The 22,940-nt window shown below is 40.1% G+C and overlaps 2 protein-coding genes across 6 annotated transcripts; one reads left to right on the top strand and one right to left on the bottom strand.

The window, feature by feature from the left end:
• Positions 1 to 450: 450 nt before the first annotated feature.
• On the bottom strand, positions 451 to 8,442 carry Ack (activated Cdc42 kinase). Of its 3 annotated transcripts, XM_076780962.1 has the most exons (5): positions 7,949 to 8,441; positions 6,659 to 7,201; positions 5,417 to 6,396; positions 3,211 to 5,344; positions 451 to 2,971 (listed from the first exon to the last, which is right to left on the bottom strand). In XM_076780962.1, exons 2-5 carry the CDS (start codon positions 7,180 to 7,182, stop codon positions 2,872 to 2,874), a joined length of 3,738 nt encoding a protein of 1,245 aa, XP_076637077.1. In that variant the 5' UTR covers positions 7,183 to 7,201; positions 7,949 to 8,441; the 3' UTR covers positions 451 to 2,871. The 3 variants fall into 3 exon arrangements, with proteins under 3 accessions (XP_076637077.1, XP_076637076.1, XP_076637075.1); XM_076780961.1 differs by having other exon boundaries at positions 3,216 to 6,396; positions 7,949 to 8,442; XM_076780960.1 differs by having other exon boundaries at positions 3,211 to 6,396.
• A 1,289-nt stretch (positions 8,443 to 9,731) lies between these two features.
• On the top strand, positions 9,732 to 22,821 carry LOC143349606 (neprilysin-1). Of its 3 annotated transcripts, none has more exons than XM_076780965.1 (15): positions 9,732 to 9,877; positions 11,299 to 11,444; positions 12,523 to 13,174; positions 14,212 to 14,437; positions 16,047 to 16,085; positions 16,943 to 17,188; positions 17,497 to 17,705; positions 18,172 to 18,351; positions 18,667 to 18,878; positions 19,901 to 20,117; positions 20,422 to 20,604; positions 20,915 to 21,077; positions 21,238 to 21,554; positions 21,857 to 22,129; positions 22,467 to 22,821. In XM_076780965.1, the coding sequence occupies exons 3-14, from the start codon at positions 13,070 to 13,072 to the stop codon at positions 22,127 to 22,129; spliced, it is 2,370 nt and encodes a 789-aa protein (XP_076637080.1). In that variant the 5' UTR covers positions 9,732 to 9,877; positions 11,299 to 11,444; positions 12,523 to 13,069; the 3' UTR covers positions 22,467 to 22,821. The 3 variants fall into 3 exon arrangements, with proteins under 3 accessions (XP_076637080.1, XP_076637079.1, XP_076637078.1); XM_076780964.1 differs by having other exon boundaries at positions 21,857 to 22,125; XM_076780963.1 differs by lacking the exon at positions 9,732 to 9,877 and having other exon boundaries at positions 11,294 to 11,444; positions 21,857 to 22,120.
• Positions 22,822 to 22,940: the final 119 nt, after the last annotated feature.

The raw sequence follows: 22,940 nt of genomic DNA on the forward strand, positions 1-22,940 counted from the left end.
AACAGAATGGAGATCAGATTGTGGAATCTGACAAGTGTAATGTTAGGTGTGTTTGTCAAATTATTTTACCGAGATAACTAGACAGGTTTCTCCGGTGAGAATTGTTGGCCAATTATGTTGATTCGTCGCTGCCAGTGGCGCATTTTTTGCACAAATGCTCCACCCAGCTCAGCTTAATTGATTCGCCCGAGGTATTATACGGTCGGTTGAAGTAAAATCTCGGTAATGGTTCGTGCACGACTGATATAATTAAATAGAATCGGGTTGACGGTCGTTCCTTCAAAAGGCCAATGAAAGCTTATTGCGTAACGACCTGGCGTGCATGAGACTTTGACTGGTCAAAAGAATGTCGCCTTTATAGATCTGTTTGGTTTTAGTCTATAATATTCTAGACTGGGTGTTCTAAAAGACAGGTGAACGAAAGAAATTCGATTGTCTCGTAGTTTACGCGTGTTTTATTTGTGAATATCGAACATTTTCTCGGTTCACGACGGTAGCCAAGATTATACACACGCTCCGTCGTCCCGATACGTGTCTCGGAACTTAAGGGAAAAGATTAAGAAATAGTCTGACTTCCAGCGAATAAATTAAGGCTAAAGTTAGAGAGCCAATCGACAGCGAACAAGCTTCGTTCGCTTCGTTTTGCTTGTTACACGGTGCATCGGAGCACAGACTACCTCGTCTGGACTTAACTTTCCGTTTTCCTTGCCGCAAAAACGCGTTTCGCAATGGAATTGTTGTTGTGTGCCCACTTTTTTATGCACTCTGCGTGGGTTAATTGTTTTCTGGTTTATCGGAGCAACAAAATAAAAAAAATCGATTAAGCAAGAAAATTACGTGAAATGGAAACGGGAAACATTGTCAGTGTCCATATATTTTCTTTCTCTTTTTGCTCTTCTCCCTCGTTCAAAAACGGTCGTTTAAAAAATAGTGTCTTTCATTTCTTAAAAAATAGGGACACAATTTTTGTTCGACGACTACAGCGTTTCCTATTTTCATTGTACAACTTAGACAAACTGTTACATTAAAGCTAATAAGAAACTTAGAACACAATTGTAAAATACGATCAAGAATGTGCGTAACAATCTTTCCTATCATGCAATCGCAACTCATTAGAAACGATTCTACCTTTAGTCGGCTCTCCTTTTGAATGATTTAAAGATCGGTTTTGAAATTAATGAAATTCTATTACAAAATATCCAGATTCGATTAGCTATTTTTTCTCAACTTTTCATCTGCTTTCACCCTAAGCAATGGTATTAGATTTTAATTTTATACAGAGGATTGCAAGATCAAACAGCTTTCTATAGATTCTCTTTCTGCGTAACACGGTTGAACCTCGATCGTCGAGCGGAACATCATCAGCTCTTAGCATTCGAGCACACTTCAATTACAGCTTAACTTAGTCGCTAAACGGCTATGTACACTCATGGTATTACGTAAATACAATCTACTCGGCCGGCCTATCCCTAAAAAAGTCAACAGAGAAAACGAGAGTCCTTTCTCTGTCTCTGAACAGTACTGCCTAGAGCCTTTAGTAACGCATATCACAGTTACAAATTCAACATTTTTTTTCCCAAACGCAATTTTCTCCCCGTCCAACTAAATCATTTTCTCTTTTCGTTTGTTGTGCCGTTTTATCGTCGCCCAATCGCGCCGCTTTTACTCGCAGCCACCAATTTTAATTATTATCCTCGTCCAGAACCTGCAAAAAATTGATCTTTTATTTATTTCATTTTCCATAGCTTTTCTCTTTTTTGAATTTCAAAAAAGGCTGTGGCTTCGAGTATCAGCGTCGAACCTGAAGTTCTCACGTCGAAAACTGGCATGCTGTGCTCGTTTTTTAATGGAACTTTCGTTTTAGAGTATACTACAGGCAATTAAAATCTAATGATGGACTAGTCCTTCCTTACGTTTCCCTATAAAATTCAGTCGTCTGACTCTTACGAGTACTTTCACAGAAATACTATCATGAATATGCATGAAATACGCTCGACTCGCAATCGGAGAAGAGTTTTTCGCTTTTACAAAGGATTCCAGAGAGTCGAACGAAGCCTGCTGGAACCTCGGTGATCCGTTTCACTTCCGGTCACGCAGGGCTTATTAAACGCAGTAATTATCGACGCGAAGCGCATCAGGTTCCAGATATTAGGCAAAAATACAATGCTACGTAACGGTACACGCGAATTATTTTTATTCGTGATAGCAAGTTCATTGACCTCGCTATTTCCGTTACACAATCGTTCCTCGGGAAGACGTTGTCCGTTCAAGGTTTCGAATATTTACTCGACACTTCGAAGCAACATTGAGTTTGGCATTTAAACGGTGATTCGTCGAACTTATCGTCAGATAAAACGGCAAAAGTAAACAGCAATTTTCGTTCACGAGTATATTGATTCTTAAAAAAATAATACGAACTGTCGAGACAATTTCGTTTCGTTTACAGCCCCTCTCCCCTGCGTTAAAAATATTTCACGCTGGCCTAGAAGCAATCGTTCGTTTTTTTTTTTCTTTTTTTTTGACGCGCGTAAAACGATTTGCTACGGAAGCTCGCGGGATTATGCTTGGAATGCAACGTTTCCTTTCTAGAAACTCTTTTGTCTCTTCGAACCAATAAACTGTTCTGTACAGGTCGACAAAAATCAAAATCGATTCTAGTTTTGGTCTTATTCGTGAAGAAAAAATGAAACAAATTATTGTCGTTTAACAATTTGGGTAACAAAATTCGTGTTCTTTTGGAGGGACACCGTCGTAGTCGTAGCCTCGTTTACGCGTGCACGGCTAGTGTTCATAAATATACACCTACACGTATATCGCTATAGTTATTTTACAATATTTCCAGTGACGCTCCAACACTTTTCACGCGTGCCTTCATCTGACTTGATCCAACAACAGGGAAGCCGCTAGGTCTACATCGTATTCAGTCTGCTTCAAAGCACCCTCGCATTCTTGTCTGTTCGCCAAGCCTAATCTGTAATTGCAACGTTCGATTATACAACTAGAAATGTGGATTGCGTAACTCTTATTCATAAAGTCTATTCCCAGTGCTTCTGCAATATCTACAAGGCGGTATGTACGAGATGCGATCAAAAACAATCCTTCAATCTTAATCGATCTAAATTAAAAACCGATTACTCTTAAGTAGAAATTGTACTTGTTGGCATCTCGCATTTCTTCATATGGTATTGATAAGTACTCCACACAAATTACCTTACAAGGGATTCAATCTTGGCCTGTCTGTCCTTCAGGATCTGTTTTGCAGCTTGATTGGTGTCCCAGCCAGTCGCTTGCAACGCGGTCAATATCTCCTGTTGTGACGCGTCGGTCGCCTCCCTCTGCACCTTCATCACTTTGTTCGCGCGAAATTCGTCGTTGAGGGACATGACCAACTGCTGGGAGGCGGCGGTCAATGGGGGGCTGACCCCAGAGGGATACGCCGACGCGGAGGGAGCTAATTGAGTATTAACGATCGTCTCGTTCATCTGAGGAGGCATGCCGCGCAACGAGGGGGTCTGCGGTATCATAATGCCCTCCTGAGACACGTTGGCGTGCGCTAGTTGTAGCAGATTGGAACCGTTGCCCGCGTTGCTCGATAAATTAGACTTCATCGCGGGCACCTGGCTCTGCACCAGACCGTTCTGGACAGATTTCATGGGGCTCCAAGCAGCGGGAGGAGGCGGATTGTACACAGGGGGCTGCTTCAAGTGAGAACTGAAGTCGCAGGGATGACCCTGCGTCGAGAAGTTCCTCGTTTGAGCGGCGCGAGCCTGCTGCTGCGAACCCCCAGCAGTTCCCTCCGAATAATGACTATGACTTAGATTACTAGAATCAGTGGCAGTTGACGTGCTAGCGGCGTAGTAGTTTCTGAGAATGTTCTGCTGGACGGTCTTGTTGTACAGAGTGTTAAACTCGTTCTGCGACAGCTGGTCCAGGTTGGGTACCGTTTGCTTCAGCTCGGCGTACACTTGCTCAGAGAACACTACGTTGGCGGGTTTCGATGAGACGCTGGAGTGCGTCGGTTGAAGGTCGTTCTGTATCTGAGTTATCCCGTGGCTCGCTGTAGACAGGACAGGACTCTGGAAGTTGCTGGCTTGGCCAGTGGTCGAGGAGTTGTGCGCGTGATTGATGTTCGTTTTGGACACGTTTGACTGACTTCCAAGATTGCTAGGCGCGATTTGCAGCAGGTTCAGGTGCATGTGGGTATTGCTGGGAGCTCGATTGACGTTCTCGTTGGTGTAAGCGTTCTGTTGGGACGCCTGCGACTGTTGCCAGATCTGGACCATCATCTGATCGGTAGCCGTCTCCAGCAGGCGTTGCTCGGGCTGCGCGCGTGGCGGTTGCTGTATATTAGTGGTCTTGGACTGCCAGGAGTTCTGTACCTTGCTGGGCAAATTGCTGGACCTGTGATCGGTCTGCGGAGACTTTGGTTTGGCAGATTGAGGCGGTGGTCTCAATACCGGAATCGTATTCTCCTGTAGCTTATTCACGGACGAATAGGAATCGGAAGCCCCTGGATTCTCTTGGCTGGCGTTCATGTTTTTGCTCGCCTCTTTTTCCCCCAAGTGCTTCTCCAGTTCGGCCAGGAAAGCAGGGTCCAGTTTCTTAGGTGAGACGGTGCGTGTACTGATACTCAATTCGCTCAGGCTTTGAGCAAGGTCGTGATTTGATTTCGGTTTCGACGGACTCTCGTTCGGAGCGATAGGCGGGGGAGGAGGGGCGTCGGAGCTCTGCAAGTTTCGACTAGAGACATTCGCGTACGTTTGAGCGTCGTTCTGCAGATCCTCCGGCCAGTTCGACCAACTCGTCATGGGAGGACTAGGCTTATCGATCTCGCTATAGTGATTCTGAGCGTACGCGTTGCTCTCCTCCGAGTCCACGTTCACGTTCACGTTCAAATTAATACTGTCGTTTCTGCTCTCCTTGCTCAAATTTATAGAATAGTGATTCATATCCGATCCGGACTCGGGCGCAAAGTAATTTGTACTCTCTTGACTGCTACCGGCGTCTTGGTTTTGCATGTTCCCGTACGTTTGGGTTTTTAAATATCGACTGCTCATGTCGGGTGGAACCTGACTGTAATACCTCGAATGGGGAAGCTTCATAAACACCGACGACGTGTCGAAGGGATCCGAATACGCGGGGTCTACGTTTCCAGGGAAATTAGCATACGTTCTAGGGTCGTCGTCCTGCCAGTTCGCTGGCTGCTGTCGTTCCATGTCGTCGATAGGCTCGTCGAGGATGTTGACGACTCGTCGACAAGCTGTCTCCGACTGTGCGATGTTCGTGTTAATTATTTCCTCCGGGGACAGGTCTATCAGGCTACCTTCCTGGCTGCTGCTCGTAGCTGAAGCGTTCGTAGATTTCACCGGATTAGCGCGTATATCGTTCTGAAATTTCGTGTAATTAAATTGCTTACGCGACCGTGGTGTTCCATAAAAGAATTTCTTTTTCAGGTGACTGTCCGGAGCGGTTGCAACTCCCACCACGTCTGGGGGCTCCATAGGATTTCGCAGATAAACGTCGTCTATGTAAATGGGACTGCCCCAGCTTTTACCGAACGGTGCACCGTGACCAGTATGGATAAAAGAATTTTCTAACGGTTTGCTAATGTCTTCTGGTTGCTTGCGTCTCATAGGGTCGACCAAGCACCGGGGGAAGAATCCTATTTGGAAAGTTCGTTGATTTTGCCCCTTCCACCAGTAATTTTCAGGTCGACCGTCCAGAATAACTATCTGATCGTTTTGTTCGATGTTCATTTTATCCGTTTCTTCAAAATGATTCACGGCTTTCATTACGGTCGGAACCATTCCTGTAAGAGACGTTCGCAGAGTACCGAAAGTCGGTCTTTCTGTGGGTTCACGAGCCCAACAACGCAACATCAGTTGATACATGACCGGTGGCATTGCTTCCGGTTCGTGTAATCGCTCCCCTTCTCTGTCGATCTTTCTTAAAATTTCTGAACCATTCAGACCGACCCAGGGTTCTTCGCCAAACGTGAGCATCTCCCATAAGGTGACCCCAAACATCCAAACGTCAGACGCGTGGCTAAACTGACGCGCTTTTAACGATTCTGGTGCGCACCAGGGAAACGGTACCTTCTTGTGCTCTGTCATGACATAACAGTCTTCTTGTTGAGGCAACGCCCTCATTAGGCCAAAATCACCAATTTTCACTTTGTCCACTGTACTCAGAAGAACATTTCTACAGGCTAAGTCACGGTGCAAGAAACGTTTCGCTTCCAAGTATGCCATTCCCGTGGCAACTTGCAGAGCGTAGTTGCAAAGAGTTAATACTGAAATTCGACCACACTGTTTTCTTAGATAGTCTAATAAGGCTCCAAGAGGTGCGAGTTCTGTCACCATCATCATTGGTTGCGATAACACTACACCGTATAATCTGTAAAAAATAGACGCGCGGTAATAATTACTGAAATGTTTAATTATGACGTAACTAAACAGTGGGGTAAACTTTACTTTCATTCTTATTTCACATTAGAGAGGAGGGCACAGACTTTTCTATAAATTAGCATACAATTGTCCAAGGAATAGGGATCCAAAGTAGTTTTACAATATTTCAATAAGAATTTGGAAGATTTTTTTAATCGAATGGGTTACTGACTAACGTTTAATATGTTCGCAGGGTTGACTAACGTGTATACCTAATAAGATTATGATGATCCAGTGTGTGCATCGCTTGAACTTCGGACACGAAGTCCTCTATAACGCTTGGCTGAGTTAAAGCATCCGCTTTTAGTACTTTTACAGCGACTGGCAACGACCTGCCAGAAGGGGACGTCCATTCACCGCGTCTGACAACGCCAAAGCTACCATCGCCCAGCTTAGTAGACAGCGTCACGTCCTTGTCTTGAATCAGGCACGTCAGCACCGTGGAACCTTCGACAGGTTGCGAAGATCTCTTATTGCTCTTCGCGCTACTGCCAGGTCTGATCTTAGTGATCAAACTCTTCTTCCATTGTGTGTTTCTCTTCTTTTTAACGGCGTCCAGCAATCGTCTGATACCTGGTTTCCCTAAACCTATCTTCTCGAGATCCTCCGGTTGCACGTAATCGAAATGATGCAATCGAGTCACCTGCAAATCGTCTCGTATTCTCGTGAAGAATTGCGAGAGCTGAACGTCGTGCAACAGTTCTTGCAGCCATTCGGTTCCCTCATCTTCTGCCATCTTCAATTATTCTAGCACTCTGCAATGAAAAATTTAATTAGTCTGCTGTAATTTGTCGCAAATTTATATAATCTTTTTTTAACAGGACAGTGTTATTCGTTACAATTAAAATGAAAATATTTTGAAAGAGATGTATAGAAGTAAAACTACCATGAACTTTCACAAAATGTAATAAATATACATATATTTAAATGTATATCAATTACTGTATGTAGTGTGGTACATGGTAGTGTTTGCTAAAGGTTTATAAAATCACAAAGACACAATGTTGTAGTCTGTAATGAAAAGAATATATTTTGATTAAATGAGGGAAGTTTGAAAGAAAATTGTGATAGCTAAGAAAAATAACTGTCAGTCTCATTTATTTAGTGTCTTTCTTAAGTCTTATGGTAGGGCACAAAATACGTTCTGTGGAATGATTGCGTAGGTGTGTGTAGTGTGATGTATGCTATTTATCGTTGGGTTCTGTCTCCCCTTGAACAGGAAATGAAATAATGTTTGAGTGTGAGGAGTACAGCTACAGCATGCTTTGGTTTGTACGTGCAGAAGAAAGATGCAAGGCATAAATTACAGTCTCAGCATACGTAGTAAATACTTGTGCGATATTTCGGGGAAATATTTTTACATTTCAAGGCGAATATCCTTGCTAAAATGAAACTTCGAAAAAAAAGAAATTTGGGAACTGGACGCTCGATGGAACGATCCAAAAATCGAACAAAGCGAGGAAAATTGAGGAAAATGGTTGTGGCGGGTAATTTCGAATCACCTTTTCGACGGAGAAAGAGCAGACACGGTAGCAGTTAGGTTTCCATCCCGAGTCTGTTTATCTTCATTTTTTTGTTCTTTTTCTGTCGTTCACGGGCACACGATCAAATAAAAGATTGGAAAGGGGGCGGAAAAACGGGGGGAAAAGTCGCTCAAAGAAGGGAGGAGGATGCGCGAGCGTGGAAATCGCAACCTTCGAGTCCGAATTCCGATCGCGAGTTCGAGAGACTTTCACCGTGCGAATTTCTCACGCGCATTGTTGTGCACCCGACGACGGGAGGCTCGTTTAACCTAAAACACGCGTTGCTTTTCGTTGCACTTCCGTCGACGATTATCGATCGCGGCCATTCGGACACGCGTTGCCCGTCGCATTTTGCGTCCAACGTTTTTCTCGGGTTCTTTTTTCGAGAATTTCACGCGACAGGAATCAAGGATACAAACAAAAAACACAGCCGTACGACGGTGTACTATTATGCTACTGCCACGGATTATGCACCGACGCGACTTGAACGCTCGCCGCCTAGATGGCGACACCTCCCCGGTGCAGTAATCGATCGAAAAGTGCAACGAGCGTTTCTTCGGTTCCCGCGAAGACCGTTATTATTGATTTTATATCTATCGTATCGACGTACGATTTTTATATAAAACTGTGATAAAAGTAAGCCTGAGTGTGCCGTTTCTATTCGACCGCGAAGGGATATTTTAAGTTCGCGTGTAATAGGGATTTTGATAAAAGTGAAACGAGGTTTCCAGGAGCGTTTCTGTGCGGGAAGATTCGAACACGTCGAAGCAATATTAAGAAGAACTTTGTACGCTTCTGGAAGGTAAAAATCACTATTAAATATGTTGGAGAAGTGTTGATTCGAGGATATAAATAAAAAATGCCACGGATTATGCATCGACGCGATTTCCACGCATAACGTCACATAGCATAACCTTCCAGGTGTAGAAATTAATTGATAAGTGCAGCTTTCTTTATTCGTTTCGAAGAAATTACTGTTGGTTTCGTATGTTTTTACAGCATACAGGAAAGAAAAGAGTTATATGACAGTTTTAGTTGACTGTTAAGGAATAGTTTAAGTTTGTGCGTAATATGAATCGATACGGAAGTGGGCAAGTTTTTTAGCGGGAATATTCCTCTGCGCGGGAAAATTTGAATGCCAACAAATAACGTACGTATGGTATTAGTAGTATTTAGTGTTATAGTAATTGAAGATTTGGTACAAACGATATCATTTATATGAAATATCGAAGAATATTAATGTAATAACTTTTATAATTTATTTAAATGTAGGAAACTTTATTAAACAACGTATTACATGCTGAATAAATAACTTGTTGTTTGTTTTAGTGGATTTTTGTGACGAAAATAGTTCCAATCGCATGTTTGACAACAGATCCGGTCTCGGAATATTAATGTCGATAATTGCGAAGTTGTGAATTATCATTATTGTGTCATCCATACCAGACACGTGTGCAGAATTCGTTCCTTGAATTTTAATGTCGCCTTACGAATGCAACACACGTTCCATCGAGACGTTGTTACGTCAGTCTGTTCGATATTAAAAAAAAGAGTTGCAAATCCGATCGTTCCCTGTTGCATTGTTTAAGAAATTCCTGTATTTTTTAAGCAATTCAGTACGTATAGTTTTCTCAAAATTTTTTAAATAAATAAATAGTCGCGTGTTTGTTTCACATTTCAGAATAAAAAAATCAGCTTGCTATTGGTTCAAATTGGAGCGAGGGGCGCAGTCGCGCCGAAATTCTGTCAGTCTGGCATTGACCGTCGTCCATGTTGGTGTTTCTCTCGGTTTTCCATGTCTACTGGAAAAATAAACATTTCGTCAACGAACAGTTCGCCATCGGTTAATTGAAAAATCGAAATTCGTCGCGATTACTGTGTTTCTCGTCGTATTTCTACCATTTTTTGGTAAACAATCCTTGTATCTAAAAGAAAACTAAAAAACTGTGCAATTCATCTCGAATAATTTCCAGAAATTTTCATCGACGTACTTTGACTCCCATAGTGTTAGATAATTGTTATTATTCGTGCACGATCGTTTTTCATTATTCTCGTGTACATTGTGCGTTTATTTTTACCAGTTACGAATGTAGTTGTTTATTTAAATATCAGATGGCGTTGGACGCGTCCGCGATATCGTAAAATGGGGGTGGTTTTCTCGCGCCACTTTCTACCAAAATTTTAAACAGTCGAACATTTTCTTAAATTCAAATTTTTTAAAATAAACGCAGAGTCTCGACGCTAAATTTTCAACGAGCTTCTTTCTTTCTATTCTAGTAAATATTTAACTTCGTTTTAGTGGAATATTTAATTATTTATTCGAAACAAATTATTCCCTATTTATTCGAATAGATATTTATTTATGGAAGCAAATAAAAATTTTCTTTCTTAAACAAAATTTTGCCAGAGTTCATTTTAACTCCAATTTGAATATTTTGTTTTTTTTTTTTATAGAAGGTTCCTGATAAAATTTCTGTATTCTTATGTTTGAAAATTCTTTATTTATATCATTATTAATTTCAATAAATTCGTGTACCCACTATAATTATTGTTATTTAGTAGAAACAAAAGTTTTACGATTTTGAAAGTAGCTTCAACGACTGAATTTAGATTATAAAATAAAAGAAAACTAGAACGAAAAGCAAGTAATTAAAATCACTGTACACAGTATTACAGGAATTGATATAAGATAAAGATATTAATAGAAAAGCCGGAGACATCGATCAATATTAAAACCTCGAACAAAATATTTTTAACTTTCCATCGACTGTAAATCGCTAAATAAATTATACGGACGAACGAATAATAACAAAATTATTAAAGCCTCAATCAGAATTGGGTATCATAATCATAATCATATTGGTATAAGTAATTATCCATATAAGTATTATCCCTAACAAATCATTTTCCATTCGAATAATTTTTCATTCATTATTTTTAATTAGAATTTCACTTCTCAGTTGTTTACAATTTCTATTGAGATTCCAATAGTCCAAGTAATTTCTAAAGCATGAATAATTGCGAATGAAAACTTTCTGAATCAACGTTCCAACAAAAGTCGATTCTAAAAGCCAATGCAATAAAGTTTGAATAAATGTTTCTCGTTTAGTACTGTCTATATAGACAGCTGTTGTTTGAACAAATCAGGTAAATTCTTATGAGAATATTCATCTAAGCAAATGAAATATTATTTCTGATTTTTTTAAAATAAAATTTTGGCCAACTCAGGTACAGATAAGGGGGTTGATGTTACGTTCGATTAAATTTGATTAGGGTTTCTTGATTTTTCTCAATATATTTTCTTGGATAACAGATATCGTTTGTTTTAGGATCCAGGGATACTTGGAAAGGAGAATATGTCTCCGACGATGACAAGGGAGGGGGGTTGGAACGTCGAGGAGGGTGAATTTGTGGAGCAAGTAAACCACGATGTCGATGTACCCAACCTTCTGATCATCGAACCGTGCCACCCCAGGTAAACGACTGTGTAAATTTGAAAAATATCGTAACCAGAGCTGGCTAAAGCACTATTTTAATTAGTAAGTGGCAAATAAATATTTTATTTCGGACCATACGTGCACTTTCGAAAAGAAAATAATTTATTTCATGGAAAAACACTTCACAATAGTGTTTTATTCCAAGGTTACTGGAAAAAGAAAGTATCTTAATTTATTTTTCATCCCTTTTTCAAGATCTCTTTCACAATTTTCGAATTAACAACTCCTTAAAATGTTTATTTAAAATACCTTTTCTGTAAATTTTACCCAGCTTCTATCGTGACTACCACAACGTTTAGCATAAAATAAAGTATGTTTAGGGGGAAGTAAATAATTTTGCAAATGGTATTTCTCGCGTAATCGCAATTTATTTTCGAATTAACAGCTCCTTAAATTATTTGAATCTTTAAAAGTTTGTTACTTATTAAACTTTCTCCGTAAATTTTACCCACCTTCGATCGCGGCTACCACAATTTTATTATCCACCCAGTGAACAGTAAAAAAGTATTTTTATGGCTTTAATGCGATATAATATTTAATAGCCACTTTCGCGCAGCGAGGTCTTCCATTTTATTCGAACTTTTTCGATAATTTTCAAAGAAAAATAAACGAGCCTTTTTCTAATGCTCATTATTTATAAAACATTTAATGTAATAAAAGTAAATTCTCAAAAATTCAGTCGAGTAAATCTTTCAAAAATTCTATTAAAAATTAGGTTCAAATTTTTACTACTTGCTGCGTTATAAAAAAATAGAAATGAAAAACCTTACGCAGCGTAATAGAAACAAAAATAAAAAATGTGAAACTGTCTCACGAAGTCACAATATCACAATCCCACAAAAATCACGCCACACAAATGCAACAATGCCACAAAATGACACAATACCACAAAAGATCACCAAATCACAATGTCACAAAAACGTAATTCGTGTGAACCCTCCTTCCTCGAGTGTTAAAAATTAGTGTAATTTCGATTGTTTCGGTGTGTCGTTAAAAAATGACCTTGAAAACTTGACGATCCTAAATTCGTAACAAAGACCATCGACTTTGTATCAGAGGCTGTGAAAACAGAGACGATGCTTCACTGGGAATCCCCACCCTGTTGGTGTGACTCTCGTTGTAAACAAAATCGAGGGTTGCTTCAGGTTGAGGAAAACAGAGCTGGTGGGGGAAGGGACACCGAGGAGGTGCGAGGTGTCCGTGGTAGTCGCCAGTAGCACCGCGGTCACAGATCCTTTCGGAACCGAATAGCTAGCTGATCTCCGCGGAGGAGACGCAAAACTTGGAGATTCGATCGAAATAGAAGAGAAATCCATCGTTCGAATCCACTAAAAAGCCAAAATAAGAAGTAAAAGTCGTCGAGATCGGTCGAGAAGTGCTCGATAATTGAAGATCGTCGAGGGTGACGGTTTTCGATGATCTATGACTGACCACTCGCGAGTGTGACTACGTTCTCGGTGACGATCGATCGATCCTGCTCGATCGAGAGGGCAGACGCGATGTCAAAGCTGCAACGGTCGTTGACATAGTTCTTGGATCGAGATTCAGAGGTTTGTTGGTCTAAGACGGGGTCGGTGTTTGATCAATTCGAGGAGGATCGAGGATGAAGGCTGAAAGCAACAACGGATACCTCAGGGCGACTGTGATCATCGAGCAGAACGAAGTATCTGGCGATGGACAGGAGTCACCAGCCACTAGTCCTCTTCAGGTAAAAATTAGTGTTTAGGTCTGGCCTGGAGAGAAACACTATTTCATTTAATTGTTAAATACTTGAATACTTTTCAAGTATTTCGTTCAAGTATCAAATAATTAAAGAATTAAGTGATCATTTAATACTCAAATGAAATTTGGAAATACTGTTTCATTAAATATTTAAATCGTGAGGAAATGGTGAACTGAAAATAAAACTTGCAAATTTTGAAACATATTTTCCATTCGAACGAATGTTTCTTGAAAATATTTCTAAACGCAGACGTCTTATGTTATCGAAAAAAGTGCATGCTACTGTAAAAAATTTAACGACAGAAACCTCTCATTTGCAATACTGTTAGTTGCAGTACCATTATATTAAATACTATTCAGTGAAAATTTTCCATAAATGCATAAACATCCGCAGTTTACTTATAACCTGTTCCCATCTTTCAGCTAATTTCGTAATAAAAAGATGTGGAATAAAAAAAGTTTGAATATTTCATAACATTGTATTTACAAGTATTTCTTCCTGGTATGACTTGACTCGTACAACGTGACTGAGTATAGTGAGTACACCTATTCTATCAAAAATACAACAAGTTCCAGGGTTATTAAATAATTTCAGAATGTTTTTCATTTTGCTACGAGCTATGGTCAAACTCATACTAATTAAGAATCTTTCACGTTTTTTCATTTCAAATAAATAGAATGTCTAGAATTATGGACACTGTGAGGCGTTCTTTTTTGAAATCAACTATGTTTGACTATGTTTGAGAGTATACAGGGTTGCCAATTTTAACTCTTTCTCGCCCAAAAAATTTTGAAATATCACTGAAATATCCATAAATAAACCCTGTAAATTTGATTGCAAAAGATCTCATAGTTTATTTAGAAAAAATTCCTGAAGAAATCGATTCCCCCAAAAAAAGGAGCTTCACTCTAGAAGAACCCCTCAAACGAATCTATGAGAATCGTTTGTTATTATAAATATCACCGAAATGTGTATAAATATGTTCGAAAGTCTTTCTTGGAGGAAACGTGTCCTGGTTTCAGGTGACCTACGGTCCTTGTGGGAACGCAACAACGACGGTTCTCCATCATCCTGGAAATAGGCCGATCGGTGGAATAACACGGGCCACGTCAATCATTCGTAGACGGGGAGGATCGACCAACAGACAGCAATTGCTGGTTGTGCTAGCTGTCACTCTACTCGCCACTTGTCTTTTCATTCTTCTGCTGTTGGCGTTAAACACGAGCCGCGAGTACGTGCAAGAGCCCCGTAAGTTCAATTAGTTGTAAATGGCGCCGGTTGCGTCGGACGATTCCGGTTCAATCAAGCGGCAAACGACAGGGATAGTCGAGCTTGCTTTCGGAAATAAATTATCGGTTAATATACTGCGTCTCGTAACTAGAAAACCACCCCCAAGTGTTCAATTTTCTCAATATATTCTACAATAGTGAATGTATTTCATTGAAATTTATTTACGAAGTAGAGCTCATGAACATCTACAAAAAAGTATTAAACAATATTTCCGCAGAGAGTCATATAAATGAATTAAAAATGGAAAACGAATTTTTAAGAAAAATTTACGGATAATTGAAAAATTTGAAATCGTTCTAAAAAAATTATTTTTAGATGCGGGGGTCAATTGCAATCATTTTTTGTCATTAGACATACCCCCGAATTCCTACGCATTTTCGAGAAAAAAATTCCTAATCGAAAATGTAATTTATGGCCAGAAATGTTGCCCGAAAATTTCATGCAAATCTTTAAAATGTCATAACTTCTGAACGGATTGACGGATTTTCATTTTCAAAAACGCAAACGGCGCGTATTTTGCTAGAGAATATGTAGAAATTCCAAGAATATTTGAAAATTTGTTCCTTAATAGCAGAAATTGTCACAAAACCCCATCAGTTTTCTATAATTCTTCCTTTGTCCAGAATATCGTTTCTCAAGAAAATTTTAAATATGTGTATACTTTGCTTTTCGTTTAGCAACATATAAAAATCGAAAATTTCAGAGTGCTTTTATAGTTGTTACGCATAGTGTAATTTTCAAATATACAAATGGGTCAATTAGCTACGAATCGTATTCCTGAAACCTTTCGGTTCGATATTTGTTCTCCAATATCGAAGAGGGGAACAAAAGCTACGAACGAAACTGAAATGGAAGGCTTTCAACGTCGAATATCGCGATGGTCGTGAATCGAATCGAGGCTATCGAGTTTCGCTCGAAAAGGCTGTGTCATGTCACCTCGTATCAACAGGAATTAATCACTTTACCAACGTATCCATGAAAGCCCAAGGAAAAGAAAAACGCGTGCTCGTGGTACCGTAACTTTTAATATCGAACTTTACGACTACGATAATCAAACTCTTGATTAATCTCGGTGTTTCATTTCTCGAATAAATAGTAAATCAGCAGAATATGTATAGGTATTTTAATTCTACATGAGCAACTTAATTTTTATGAAAAACATAAATGTATGTATGACACAAAACAAAAAGAAAAACAAATATTATTCTAATTTAATGCAATCTTAATTTAATTGTGGCGTCGCTTCCCATGCTCGTCACCAGAGGGGGTGTGTTCTCACAAGCGCTCGACTTCTCGGTTGCTATATATGTATATATAGCAGAAGTAATTTTGTTACCGTGTTAAAGCGAAACCGTGTTATAGGAGGGCCACTTGTATTAACTTCGAGGGATGCAAATACGGGTTTATTTCGCTTTAATTGGAAGAACACACACGGGAACGCTCCTTTTTCCACGATGATAACAAACCAACGTCGACACGCCTTTGTTTCACAGTTGTCGACACGGAAATTTGATAAAAATTGCATTTTCCACGATTTTTAAACGTGATTTTCTTTCCTCTTTTCCAGGTCCAAAGGTTTGCATGACAGAGGAATGCGTCAGAACAGGTAATTACGAGAGCTTTTCGAATTTGATTTTCTTGGAAGCCTCCCATCGGACAAAAGCGCCGTCCAATATTCGAGGCGTCGCGGCGATAGGCGAAACGCAATCAGCGAAAACTGATTGGTGGTAGGCCGGAATTGCGTTTATCTCATGACAAATGCGTGGCGTGCGCACGTACGCGAAATCGGATTAACTATTCTCCGTGGAATTGCTTGTCGACCAGCGTTGCGTGGTTTAAATTGTTCGGTCGATCGAAACAGACCGAGGAACCGAGGGCTTGAATTTTCCATTATTTATTTATTCGACGGGTTTAATCTGGGTTTCGGTTCGTTGGCACTGCAGTTGTTAATTACTTCTGCTCACAATTAATAGAATATAAAATACTGAGGGGAATTCCCGCGTAACAGCGTTTCAAGTTTATTTTTCAGGGAATTAAACGTTGTAAGAAATAAAAATAAGCCCCTTTCAAGACAATTGTCTGATTCGTTACAAGTTCTTGATGTCAAGTTTCACATTTATAAAGCTACACGTCATCAAATCTTACACAGGGAAAAATTTTAATGGGATATTCTAGAGGCCAAAATAGGACGAAAATCAAGAATACAAATTTGTTGATTGAGGCTTTGTTAGAAAGTTATTAACGTTTAAAGTTCCATCTGTAACGCGTGATAGTGGTTCTCACTCAGCGTGATTGCAGTTCTACAGACGGAACTTGAAACGTAAATAACTTTTTAACGAAGCCTCAATCAACAAATTGTTTTTCTTGATTTTCGTCTTATTTTGGCCTCTAGAATCTCCCATAAAAATTTGTCGAAAAAAGGGGCTCGCGAAGCAATTTAAAAATTTGTTTAAATGATTCCAGCGGCGAGTCTGTTGTCAGCAATGGACCAAACCGCGTCTCCGTGCGTGAATTTCTTCCAGTACGCCTGCGGTGCATGGAACAGAATGCACGTGATACCAAAAGACAAAAGCTCCACCAGCACGTTCGAGGTTCTGGCGGATCAGTTGCAAGTGATCCTCAGACGAATCCTCGAAGAGCCGCCGAACAACGACGACAACGACGCCACGTTGAAGGCGAAAATGTTCTACAAATCGTGCATGGACATCCGTGGGTACAACGAAAATCTACTAAATAAGTTTTCTTCGCTTTGTAATAGGGCTGGACAGCCACCCAAAACCATAAAAAAACACTAAACATTTACCAAAATTTCAAATTTTTCCTAATTTCTATAAAACAATACCCACGTTTTTAAAGAATTGTGAAGTATTTCAGAATTATTTATTGAAATAGTAATACAGTGGACAGGAAGAACATCTCACCTTTTGGTAGCGCAAAAGATGATAAATTCAGTGAATTTTCTCCGCTTATGAATATTTTTCTAACTGTTTTTAAATGGTTTTCAATGCTTTGCGTAGCTCGAATCAGGGAAATCGGCGATGCCCCGTTGAGGAGGGCCTTGAAACGCCTTGGCGGGTGGCCAGTAGTGGTTGGTCCGACTTGGAAGCCACCCCTTTATCCAGTTGAGGTTCTTCTGGGTCGTCTGCGCGGCGAATACAACGAGGGGGTGTTGATGGAACAGTGGGTCGGTCCAGACGACAAGAACTCCTCAGCCAACATCCTGCAGGTGCGCCGGCAAAGTAAGGCCCCTTGGTCGACGACTGGATAGCATTAAAATTGTAATGTAAACCGAAAAAGAGGGGATGAAGGGTTAAAATAACATTGGAGTTGCCTAAAATTAGCTCAGTTTCAACCAGTTCAAATGGCGTTCGAAACAGTGGCACTACTAGTCGACCGTAGGGGAACCCCCAAGTTAAGCTGGCCAGTCGGTCGCGGGGAATTCCCGTGCTTGTGTATTACTTTTAAAGCAGTTTTAATAATTAATTACGATCGAACCACAGAAACAATGCTGTGGAAAAATAGTGAATAGGAAATAAATAGGAAAAAACGTCACAGTGCTCCTCCCCCTCCCTCAAAGATTTTAATTATTTTAACAACACTGTCTCGAACGTCTTGATGGACTAGAGTTCTTCGAAGCCACCACCGCTCAACTGGAGAGTGAAAAGTTTATCGAATTAAATGTGTTTTTGCAGCTGGATCAGATGCAGCTGGCGTTGCCAAGCAGAGATTACTATTTGAAGAGGAACAGCGAGACGGAATTGAACGCGTATCATCGCTACATGACGAACGTCGCTTTGCTGCTTAACGCCAACCCCCAAACAGCCGCAGAAGAGTTCAGTCACGTAATTGGGCTGGAGAAACAATTAGCTAACGTGAGAACGTAATTTGCAAATTTATTTCTACGAGACACGTACTTTTTTATATCAACAACTTTAGAAACTGGTTTTATTAGAATAACATTGAAACGTTAGACGAATAGGATATAACTATAAAAATAGTTTAATTCGAGGGTTGATAGTTTCAAGATTGAAACAGTATGCAAACATCGACAGAGCATTCTTTATAATTCGCTGTTACAACTAGATTGCGGATGTCTATGCATTTATGGGGAATTTCAATTCTCAAAATACTATAGAATTCCTAATATTAAATCCTCATCCAATAGCAGTGAATTTTAAAATAAACAGGCGTCCTTGCCGGAGGCGGACAGGCACGACACGTCCGCCATTTACCGGAAGCTGACGTTGCGCGAATTGCAACGTGAAATCCCGGAAATCAAATGGCGTGTTTACCTTCAGGAGTTCATCAGTGCCCCCATAACAGACGAGGAACCAATCGTGGTGTACGGTATGCCGTATTTCGTCGAAATGGGTCGCATCGTTCACAGGACAGATCCGAGGTAACGAACAAAATAACCAGGGGATAGGATTTTTAACACTAAATCTACCGATACTTCGCGCAAAATATGGATACTTGGTACTTTAACCTCATACAGAAAATTAAGAAGGTGGTTAGTTCCAGAGAACACAATTAAATAAATAATTGATAATCCGATTTTATTGCATACGAGTCGTATAATCAATAATAATTGCTGAAACTTGTTTGGGTATGTGGTGTCAAAATAAATGTCAAAATAAACATAGAAGATGGCATAAATTATAATAGGTGATATATTCATTGGATAGGGGATGAAATGCCCTTTAAAATGAGCGTTTGTGAGAGTCGATAGCTTTATTAGTTCCGGAGATATAGCGATTTTAGTTTCAAGTCGATCGGATGGCTAGATCCGGAAGTAAAAGGGTTCATTGATCTCGTGCGCGCGTAAAAAGTAAACAGTGCGTAGTAAATTCTTGGAAATACTACGCCGCACTAGGTCACGCGAGTCACGTACGCGGGGTAGGTCAGCACCACGCGTGCGACAAGGAGGTCCGACGCGTTAGACGAAGACAGAGATAGTCGAATTAAGAAAAATACCACTTTACATAAATTACGATATCTCGAAAACGGAAAGTCCGATCGACAAAAACCAAAAGCCATTTTAAAGAGGAAGGTTTACCGCTGCTAACAATTGCTTAATTATTGACAAAGCACGAGTAGTTTCGAAATGGCGAGTAATTAAAGTTTTTAGTAATTTCAATGCGCGTCAGTGGTCCGCCGTAACACGGGAGGCGCCATAAGCGGAGTTTTAAAGAAATTATCGCTTCATATAAATTACGATATCTCCAAAACGGGAAGTCGGATCGACAAAAACCAAAAACCATTTTAAAGAGGAAGGTTTGCCGCTGTTAACAATTGCTTAATTATTGATAAAGCACGAATAGTTTTGGACTATTTTTAACACCCGTGATTAGACTGTTCTAAGACAGTATGGACTGTTAATATTGATGAATGTTAATGAAATTAATAAACAATTGTTTGCAGAACTTTGCACAATTACATCCTTTGGCGTCTGGTCATGTCGATAATGCCTTACATGATAGACGAGTACCAACAAAAGAGGATCGAATTTCGACGAATCCTTCAGGGAATATTGAGCGAGAGGCACAGATCGGTCCAGTGCGTCGAATGGACGAACAAAAAGCTAGGCATGGCTGTGGGGGCTCTCTTTATACGTGACAATTTCAATCACGAGAGTAAGGTGACTTTTTCCATTTCTTAACGAGACCTCGTTACGAATCGTTCTACAATTTCACCACCTTTCACAGCTGCAGGGGAAAATTTGAAATAATTTCATATAAAATAGTAAACATTTGAAATATTTTCCTATGTTTTAATTAAATACTTATTTCACAATACTGTTTCCATATGTAATAACTACATATGTGAAAAGATAGAAATATTTACATTCTATTTACCAGTTTCCCAACAGCCCTGCACAGCTGTTAATTCCTAAATCTACGATTCCACTATTTTTAGAATCGAAAGGATGGTTTGATTTCCAGGAGACGGCGCTCGAGATGATCCACACGATACGCGAGGCGTTCAATGAACTCCTCGATGAGAATCATTGGATGGACGATGAAACGCGAGCCGTGGCTAAGAACAAAGCTGACTCCATGAACGAGAGGATCGGTTATCCAGAGTTCCTCAAAGATCCTGTCGAGCTATCCAAGGAGTACTTGATGGTACGTGATGGTCCAATTTTTTCAGTCTACTACTAGTTAAGAAAATATAATAAAAAATGGAATAAAAAAATATTTTCGTGTGGTTTGAGGATCTCTCTTCGTGTCTTCAAAAGTCTAAATACAACAATCTCCAGGGAAACTCCAGAATCTCTTTCACACCCCAAAAATTCTAAAATATCACTGAAATATGTATAAAGAAACCCTGTAAATTCGACACTAAAAAGTCTTATAGTTTATTCACAAAAAATTGGCCAAAACAGCCTAAGAAAAAGACCTCGTTAATATTATGTCACAACGTTTGACTTTGTAGTTGAGCATTACTGAGGATCATTTCCTCGACAACATACTAGCACTGCTCAAATACGACGCATACCACAACATACAGAACCTACGAAAACCGGTGGACAAAGACAAATGGTCCACGGAACCAGCCGTGGTGAACGCTTTCTACAATCCCAACAAAAACGACATTGGTAAATCCAAACTTATTATTAGCAAACGTAAACAAACGGTCTTGAATGTGGACTGATCACGCGAATACTTAGTTTTTCTTCACTGACTCGTCTCGTTGACCCGTGTATAGTTCGCCTTTCGCTATAGTAGCAACCTGAATTGGTTTGTTCGTCGTTGCAGTCTTTCCAGCGGGGATTCTGCAGCCACTGTTTTATTCCCAGCACTTTCCAAAATCGTTGAATTACGGTGGGATCGGCGTGGTGATCGGCCACGAGATCACCCACGGTTTCGACGACAAGGGTCGTCAGTTCGACAAAGATGGGAATATGATGCAATGGTGGAACAACGCGACCATCAGAGCCTTTAGGCAGAGGGCACAGTGCATTGTGGATCAATATTCCAGATACAAACTACAGGACGTGGGGTTGTACATCAACGGGAAGATGACTCAGGGGGAGAACATCGCTGACAATGGAGGACTCAAACAATCCTTTCGAGTAAGTCTACGTAATGTCAGAATTCCTAAATAGTAGGAGAGGGTCTAATGACGCTCATGTACAGTTCAATCTATTGCATAATATATACAAAAACTTATCGATTGAATTAATGACGGGGTTACACGGAACTTCTAATTGTCCCACATTAATTATTTATATCTTAGAAACTATTGGATATCTACACCTAATGTTTTGTATATTTTATGAGGGATCATTCTACACATTGATATCGAAGTTATACAGTTTGTGTTCTCCACTTGAGGCCTAAGATATCAGGTATGAACTAGAATCGCGCATTCTAGGCATACAAGAAGTGGGTGTCGACCCACGGGGAGGAACCGTTGCTTCCTGGAGTGAATCTCACGCACGATCAGCTGTTCTTTCTGAACTACGCGCAGATTTGGTGCGGGTCTATGAGACCGGAGGACGCTCTGACCAAAATACGCAGCAGCGTCCATTCGCCGGGCCCGATAAGGGTTTGGGGGCCCCTGTCCAACAGCGAGGACTTCGCCAGGGCCTACGACTGTCCACCAGGCTCGCCGATGAATCCAATGCACAAGTGCAGCGTTTGGTAGGTGTGTTAAAGAATGAAAAAAGTAATATAAATGAGCCTGCTGACCTCGTTGACCTTCGAACATAGAACTAACACTGGTCTTTAAACACCCCTCATACAAGCATAGAAAACTCCCATCTATATTTCTTTAGAAAGACCAAATACAGCCTTAAAACCATAAAAAAATATACAAATTTAGGGCAAGGCCACTTTTTTTCTAATTCTGTAAATAACATGTGTTTTCGTTTAAAGAATTATGCAGTAGCTATTTCAGAATCATTCGTCACACAGTGAGACCATCAGTACGCGAGTAAGAATTAAAAAACACTCGCATAGAAACATTTGCATCACTATTGCAGGTAATGTTAGCAACGCCACGGAGAAAAGGAATAAGAAGACTACTATCATCGCAGATCAATTGTTGTCCATGATGGGGACCACAGAAGACTAGCTTTATTTCATCGTGGTTCGCTATGGCGTGAATCTCCATGAAAAGATTATATCAATGCGTGAGTGTGTACATGTGTGTATGCGTGTATCAATTGGGAATGATCAAAGGTGAGCATCAAGGTGACAGTCTAAGATCCTATGAACAACAATTACATGTGTATATACAATTTTAACCGTCTAATATTTTGCGTATCAATCGCTTCTGTATGATTCAGCTCGTCACGGACGAGCCTAATAAACTTTTCAATCAAAAGAATAACAAAAGCAGTGTTATGCAAGTAAGCGTGCCATTTACATATTCCTTTATCCTTGTTTTCTTTAGGTGTTCAATTTTAAAAATCATCTCTTTGTTTTATTTTATTAAATTTGCTCGAGTCAAACGA

Source organism: Colletes latitarsis, chromosome 13 (genome assembly GCF_051014445.1).
Source record: "Colletes latitarsis isolate SP2378_abdomen chromosome 13, iyColLati1, whole genome shotgun sequence".
Classification (NCBI taxonomy): domain Eukaryota; kingdom Metazoa; phylum Arthropoda; class Insecta; order Hymenoptera; family Colletidae; genus Colletes; species Colletes latitarsis.

Excerpts from the sequence above, each read along its gene's own strand:
- Ack (XM_076780960.1), bottom strand. The coding sequence starts at position 7,182 with ATGGCAGAAGATGAGGGAACCGAATGGCTGCAAGAACTGTTGCACGAC. Across the intron at positions 6,397-6,658 it reads GATCATCATAATCTTATTAG|ATTATACGGTGTAGTGTTAT; the intron begins GTATACACGTTA and ends TATTTTTTACAG. Across the intron at positions 2,972-3,210 it reads AAGATTGAATCCCTTGTAAG|ATTAGGCTTGGCGAACAGAC; the intron begins GTAATTTGTGTG and ends TTGCAATTACAG.
- LOC143349606 (XM_076780963.1), top strand. The coding sequence starts at position 13,070 with ATGAAGGCTGAAAGCAACAACGGATACCTCAGGGCGACTGTGATCATC. Across the intron at positions 17,706-18,171 it reads CCTCAGCCAACATCCTGCAG|CTGGATCAGATGCAGCTGGC; the intron begins GTGCGCCGGCAA and ends GTGTTTTTGCAG. Across the intron at positions 18,879-19,900 it reads GTTCACAGGACAGATCCGAG|AACTTTGCACAATTACATCC; the intron begins GTAACGAACAAA and ends AATTGTTTGCAG.